This window comes from Anoplopoma fimbria, chromosome 8, assembly GCF_027596085.1.
Source record: "Anoplopoma fimbria isolate UVic2021 breed Golden Eagle Sablefish chromosome 8, Afim_UVic_2022, whole genome shotgun sequence".
Taxonomy (NCBI): domain Eukaryota; kingdom Metazoa; phylum Chordata; class Actinopteri; order Perciformes; family Anoplopomatidae; genus Anoplopoma; species Anoplopoma fimbria.
In genome coordinates, this window is record NC_072456.1 from 27,354,101 (window position 1) to 27,361,643 (window position 7,543).

Below are 7,543 nucleotides of genomic sequence, written 5' to 3' on the forward strand. Positions count from 1 at the left end.
ATAAAATAAGCCCATAGTGTGTCAAAAGGAACTAGATTTACTAGATTTTGGTTGTGCAGATGTTTTCTAATGTGGCTCAGCGTTACACTGTTTATGGCTCCATGTTAATATTCATATGGAGGTAAGGGACAGGATGGAAATTCTGTGTTACAGACGTCGCCATGTTTTTTTTTCACAACTAATGAAAGGTAATGACAATATATGGACTGAGGAGGAGTGACGTAGAGACGCCGTATACGTCTCTGGTGTGGACCTGTCAATCAGTGTGTAGCCCCGCCCTAAAGCATCCCCTGCTTTATGGTCTGTTTGACTCTAAATGGAGCATCATTTACTAAATGAACATCATGCTGTATTGAAGAAGACTTGAAACTAGAGATTGAGACCATAAACTCATGTTTACAATGTTTACTGAGGGAATAAATCAAGAGAGAAGTAGAGTCATTTTCTCATAGACTTCTATACAACCAGAGGAGTCGCCCCCTGGTGGACAGGAGAGAGAATGCAGCTTTAAGACACTTTAAGCAATGGCTTCACTCGGCATAACAGGAGGTTGATTGTTATATCTCCAAAGAGGGCAATATTTTACAATAAAGTTATGTTAAATGTGTCGTATAAGGTGACGGCTCTTGGTTCAAACATTAAGAATGACTGGGATATCTGGTAAATAGGGAGTTATGCTTTTCATCATTTTCTGCCATTACTAATTTCACCATTTCAAATTATTTTGCATTCTTATTTATTAATGACAAAGTGAATTTATTACCATCATATTTTTGAAATATTGGGGGAAGTTTGTTGCGTAATCATTTTTGTACATTCCCTCATTAGCTCAAGAGCTATTAGTAAGCTAATAATATGTCAGTATATTAGTGCTACACAAACTATGTCACCTAATTATCAGACTGGAAATATTAATACCTCTTCAGGCCTACAAAAACTCTTTATATTAAAAAAGACAAAAAACACAAAATGCGACCTGCATCTTGATCATTAAAGGGAACCAAACACAGATTACACACATCTCTGCATATACAAGTCATATAGATATATATCCAGCCATAAAGATCATTTCCTTTCTTTGAGGGTCGCTGCTACGATACTGCAGCTGCTCCTGACTGCAGGGGGTTTCCCTTCTGTCGCTCTGGAAAAAAACAAGGAGAATGGCAGCAAACAAAACAATAGCAGACATCCAGCCTCTGACAGCCGACATCACCGCCGGGCCTCGTTTTGATCCGATCACATCAAAATCAGTCACAGTTTTGCAAGAAAGTGAAAGTTTAAATATAGAACAGAACCAGTCTGTAGCATAGTAATTGTTCCTGATTAGAAAAATACAGAGATGCATCTCGATAAATGTATGTTCTGTGTCATGAAAAGGCGTACAAATATCAGGATTAATTCATTTTACATACACATATTTGATTGTAATGAGCTGGAAATGAGCCCCTGGTTTAAATGGGACCAGTGTCTGCTGGTTTCCATCTCGTTCTGTTTGCTGAATGAAAAACAAACAGTTGTTTTAATATACAGTAGAATTATCGGTTGGTGCATTCACCAGAAATCCATGCACATACACTATCTCATGCAGAGATCTTCAATTTATCATCCCTCAACTCAGACTTGGAAAATGAAAGACGTAAAAAAAACTGCAAGTGCTTGTTTGTCTTTTAAAGCAGCAGATAATGAGAGTGAATAAATGTTTAGACTTCATATTAAATCATTGAAATGGCAAATTTATGATAAATTACAACTTTAAAAATGATTTTTGAAAAGTGCAACAAAAGTCCACCTGGAGCAGCTTAATAACCTTTTTTTTGTTTTCATAGTTCTACATCTGTGTATTTCGCTCATCGTCTGAGAATGACATGTTGTAAACGCCATTGTCCACCGCTTTCACCCGCGTCTCTTCTTCGACGTCCTCATCGACACTCCTCTTGTTCTTTTTGCTGAAAGAAAGAAGAAAGAAGACGGACTGAACTCTGTGCATCACATTTACAAAAATGATTAAATATATAAGGCATTTCTAATCATCTGCTTACCGATTCTTTTGGACCAGAGAGTAGACGAGTAGGACGATGATCCCGGCACAGACGGCGCCCATGACGACCCCGAACACGATGAGCCACTGAGGGGTGTCGGGTTCCATCGGTGCTTCCAGGATGGGGGGGATGCCGATGAACTCCAGGGTTTTGTCAGTTAGCAGAAAGGCACTGTTGATGCGGCGCCTTGACTTTCTATTGGAAAAAAATAGATTAGATTTAAAATTTGAGTACTGGCTGATTTGAGGCCGTCGTTGTGTCTGTTAAAAGTCAAATGTTGGTGCAACAGTTTGCAACTTATGATTAAATGTGCCAAAATGTCCTTTCAAATCACTTGACCTGGAAAACCGCCACATGTAGGAGGCCAGAAGGCATCCAGACAACGTTAATAACACCATGTTATTAAATCCTCTTAGTCACCTACATTGAGGCCAGAGGAAAAAATACATCTCATATGCTCTGCATGTCTCTGCAACTATCCAAAACGCAGCAAACATTGACCTCTGTACTCACTCAGATCGTCAATACTAAAACGGTTTCCCAAATGTATTGCAGGTCCATCTCAGAATAAGATGTTTGCATAATTCCTCTAAAAGAGAAAGTTGAATTCATAACCATAATAATGCACCCTTTTTTTTTTCCAGTACAGATTTGCTGTTTCAGCCTCACTTGGTCTGTTATCAGCTTATATGGCCGCTTATTTTAGCTAATATTTGCACAATAATACATTAACATGTTAGCGTAATAACATGTTAGCGTAATAACATGTTAGCGTAATAACATGTTCGTCTTTATAGAAATGAAAGTTAAAGGTAGGTTACAGTTATATTCAGAGGTTTACAGCTACTACAGATTTACTTGGTCTGGTAAGAGCTTACATGGCGGCTCATGTTAGCAGATGTTAGCCAAATAAAACATTAACAAACGCATTCTTTGAGTTCAATTTCCCCAATGCAACACACGCCACCTGAGCTCACAATAATACGCAGGAGCTCTTTGCTACAGCGGCCTTAAGGTACATTCTCTGCTGTGAGCTTATATGGCGGCTAATTCCAGCTAATGGTAGACAGAAAAAAGCATTCACATGTAAGCATAATAACACATTCTTCTTTATAGAAATTAAAAGTTGTATTCACAACAATACAACACAGACAAGCAAAGAAAACTATGATACTCCTTCCTCGTTAGTTTATGGTCGCTGTCGTTAGCTGTTGCTTTGTAGCTGAAAGTCTCAGTTTTATCTTATTGTGCTCTCTGAATGATTTATATAAACCAGTCGTTAGTTAGCATCTGCAAAACTGAATCATTGCCAGCTTAAGAAAAAAGATTATAAACAAATTAATATTTAATATATCTGGAACTCACTAGTCAATAGTCATGCGCATGTCAGAAAAACTGCATAATCTATTCAATTGCACACATATCACATAGTTATACAGTTACAGCATTTATCCATATATATATAAATAAAGATACTGTTACTATAGAACTGCATCAAACCCAAACATGAGAAATATAGATTATTGACTCTCTGAATGTGACCTCTGACCTCTGAAAGCATGGCCAAAGAGAACATGAATAATATTTCTAAACAGGGATTTGAGAAGAGGAGCACCAGTGTCATGCTGATGATTACCTCACGGCCTCCTCCACATCTGGTTTACTGATGAGGAGTGAAGTGTTGGCGGGCGACGTCACCACGAACCAGAAGGACACTCTGGGCGTCTCATTGCACACGACGATGTTTGACACACTGGTGGAGTTTCACAACACAATAAAGACATCAGAGCCATGACATGACCATAAACCGTGAGTCACTGACTTCATTACGGCAGACTTAGATTATATTACAGCTTTACGGTAAGTGTGCCTGTTTTATGAACGGAAATAAGTATTCCTGTTTTGTTTGTTTTTTGAAGCAAAAGAGAAAAACACAAAAGTTTTCTTACGCGTATTCTTGCCCGGTGAAGTGAGCGCCCATGGCAAAAGCCAGAGTTGCTCGGAACAGGAACATTTCATTTTTATTCCAAACATACTGCAACAACAACAACAGATGTTTTTCAGAAAGAAGAAACCTTTAAGGTTGAATGATCACCAGACTGGACCTTGTCCACTCAGTGAATTCTGGACAATATTCAGCATATTAATATTTATAAGAGCAGCTCGTTGCTTGAATAATCAGTTCATATGAAAAATGTATTATTATTACAGTATTAAAACAGCATACAAAATAATAGTCAAAGACTAATCATGATCTGATGCTTTGGTTGTTTTGTGTAGGCGGGTGAATGTTGAATCACATACGTACAGCTTCATCTCCCAGAGCAGTTTTGATGCTGAGTCGGACTTTGTAGCCGTCTGAGGCATCTATAAAGATATTTAAATGCACTGTTAGGAGGGTTTAACATGGCAGAAAGCCATGCACGCATTATTCAGTGTAATTGTTGATGTCACACGGAGGCATTTGTCTAATCCGATTTGGTTTCAGACGAGAAGCTGCATTCCACCGAGAAATACAAACAATCCCTGTTTGGCTGCTGGCTTCTTGGTAGGATAAACATGTGAATACAACATAGTTTTAAGGTACGGTGTCTCACCTGGCGTACAGAGCTGTTGTGCCAAAGCAGATGACAGACAAAGCAGGACAAAGATCTGTTCCAACATTTCTCCCACAGAACAGGAAAGCAAAATAAAGTCAAATGTTACAAAAAAGGGGGGCTGGAGTGGAACGCAGTGATTCTTTTTTGAGGAGGTCAGCAGAGGGACGTCATTGGATGAAAGTCTCCAGGAGTTAATGGTTAAACTAAGACACACCTCAACTAACCCGTCCTCGTAAACCAGCTGCACAACATGGAAACGTTAAAGTGCTGCAGTGAGAGCTGCTTCACTATTTGTTCAAGCCTCCATGGAGTCAGGTAGGTAAAGAGAGACACAGTGTGTTTACTCAGTACAGTACAACCTGCGTAATAGAGGTTCAGTTTGTGTGTTAAAGTAGCAATATTGTCCACTTTTTGTTTTTGTGGCATGAAAACAGGAAAATGCAAATTAGTATCGAATAAAAAAAAGGAAAAAGAATGAAGCATCTGACCTTCTGCTCATTGGTTTAAGATAAGAGCAGCATTCCTCGCAGGGCAAAACACAAGGATGTGGATGGTACGAACGAAATACGGCTCACAGTGACCCGAACTAGTAAATGTCAGCCTGAGACGGTATTAAGCCTCCTTTAACTGTTCTTCATGCACTGATACATTTACATATTTTGGTCTATTTTTCTTCCATAACACGTCTTCTTTCAGACTAGTGGAAAGAAAACATTTATTTTACTACTTTCTCTGTTTGCGTCTGTAGATTTCTCCTAAATTCACCAAAAGTTACCATTAGATAATGCCTCATTTGCATATTTAAACATAACATTTCAGAAAACTTGTAATACAAAAAATAATCATCTTAATGTCAGTAATCAACTGGTGAAGTTTCATGTTGATATCTATTAGTTATTTTTTTACCCTATTCACCTGTAGAGTCTTCAACATGTATGTAATTTAACTAAACATATCTTTAAAGGACGTTTTCTCTAAATGAGTTTTTTCTCAGACTCTGATCCAGAAATCTCCACTTCAGTAGCTCTTACATACACCAAACTTTACAGCTTCATTCCTCTCTATATTCTGAAGGTTAACACAGAGGGGTTTGTTCAGATATCATTCATAGCCTGATTTATACAACATTTATCACTAGAAACATGGAGAAAATGAATTGTTTTTATGTCTGTTGACAGTCATTTCTGATTTATGATACAAAGAGATATCATAAATTCCCTTTGTAAAAACCTTTGACTCTAATATGTCAACAAAATGAAACAAGAATATTGAACCTGACGTTATCCAGTGTTCACATTTATGTTCTGTCAATGTATGAAAATGAGCACTAACTGACTCATTTGCATATTTAAACACAACATTTCAGAAAGCTGAGGAGGTTTCCAGGTGATATCTATCAGTATGTTTGTATTAGTAGTGGTATTAGTACACATCTCCAGTAGATCAGTGTGGTACCACTATTCATAACAGGAAGGTGAGATAACCTTCAACAGACAATCTCATGAAGATTCCTGTCAATTTGAGGTTAATCATCTATTCTGTTCTGACAATCCTTCATGCAATTTGGTTAATTGTTCAACCAGTGAAGGAAACCTGACGAAGCCGTTTATAAGAAACTAAGTTGACTCACATGAGGCAAAGTCTCTCTGATGACGTTTAAAACCTTAATCTGAACGCTCGGCTATAAACCATCTTCTGCTCCCATAAAACAAACAAAACATGATGGAAGAATGCGAAATCAACCTACTGACAGTTAAACCAGTCTCCATAAAAAGAAGCTGCTGCTTTATCATTCTTTTAATGGTAATCTTAATACAGATTTCAAGTTTTTTTTTCAACGTACACAAATCTCCGGATGCACTTAAAGATTTTATACACATAAACAAATCTCCACACACATTATCAAATAGTTTTTGCTACAATAAGTCCCTATAATCATCCCCCTTAAAGCCTCCTATATCATATACACTATATATATATATATATATATATATATATATATATATATATATATATATATATATATGATCGGTTAAAATAAAGTAGTTGTTTTGTGTTTTTGTGCTGTTATTTTCTCTTCCATCCAAATGAAAAGTCTATTGAGGATGAACTTAACAAACGGAGGTAAAACACAAGTCCATCTTTTTTCACAATGTGGAGCAGACTTCCACTGATTTATTTTGTAATTAGTTAGTTGGTTCCAGTTCAGCCGATGGAAAAGTCTCATTTCTTTGTTTGACTTCAGCTGCAGAACCACAGAACCACAGACTGCGTGTACTGAAGGTGAACAGAAGATGGCAGCAGAGGCGTTGACAAAAGAAAGCTAGAATAAACTCATTCTTTTTACTAAAGACACTAATAATGATCAACAGTCATTATTTTAAATGACTGTGTTTTATTATCTGCTTTATTTGACTGGAGTGTTGCACGTTGTGCTGCAGGTCTTTGCAGAATGAACGGTGATGGTAACTCATTCAGAATATTTGTATTACTGTTGGAACCTTATAAAGTACAATAACTGAATAAAGGTTCTATGATACTGCACTGAACTTGAGTATTTCAATTTTATGCTACTTTAAATTTCTACTCCATATTAAGGAGGGATGTATTGTACTTTTCACTGCACTACATTTATCTGACAGCCAGACAGGTAACTTTCAGAATTATATTGTCAAAGATTAAACCAGTGTTTCCCAAACCTCTTGGTAAGATGTATATAAAATGTATATCTCCCTTTGTAGATATGAAGGGCTCATTATAAGATAACAAAATCAATTCATAGTTTCAGCTGATTATACACTAATAAAAACATAGGTATGAATATTACTTTCCACATAGGTGTGTATTGCCTACTGACTTGTTTTTTGAGTTAAAAACCCAAAGACATTCATAATTCTTACTTTC

At 37.0% G+C, this 7,543-nt stretch overlaps 1 protein-coding gene across 1 annotated transcript; it reads right to left on the minus strand.

Annotated features, from left to right (window-relative positions):
• Window positions 1-387: 387 nt before the first annotated feature.
• On the minus strand, window positions 388-4,746 carry cltrn (collectrin, amino acid transport regulator). Its single transcript, XM_054603071.1, has 6 exons — window positions 4,637-4,746; window positions 4,348-4,406; window positions 3,989-4,074; window positions 3,676-3,792; window positions 2,040-2,234; window positions 388-1,946 (listed from the first exon to the last, which is right to left on the minus strand). Exons 1-6 carry the CDS (start codon window positions 4,701-4,703, stop codon window positions 1,829-1,831), a joined length of 642 nt encoding a protein of 213 aa, XP_054459046.1. The 5' UTR covers window positions 4,704-4,746; the 3' UTR covers window positions 388-1,828.
• Window positions 4,747-7,543: the final 2,797 nt, after the last annotated feature.

What these genes read in the sequence shown, in the direction of transcription:
- cltrn (XM_054603071.1), bottom strand. Translation starts at nt 4,703, where the DNA reads ATGTTGGAACAGATCTTTGTCCTGCTTTGTCTGTCATCTGCTTTGGCA. An exon ending in GATGTGGAGGAGGCCGTGAG is followed by an intron (nt 2,235 to 3,675) that starts GTAATCATCAGC and finishes TTTTTCCAATAG; the next exon opens with AAAGTCAAGGCGCCGCATCA. An exon ending in TCTCTGGTCCAAAAGAATCG is followed by an intron (nt 1,947 to 2,039) that starts GTAAGCAGATGA and finishes TCTTTCTTTCAG; the next exon opens with CAAAAAGAACAAGAGGAGTG.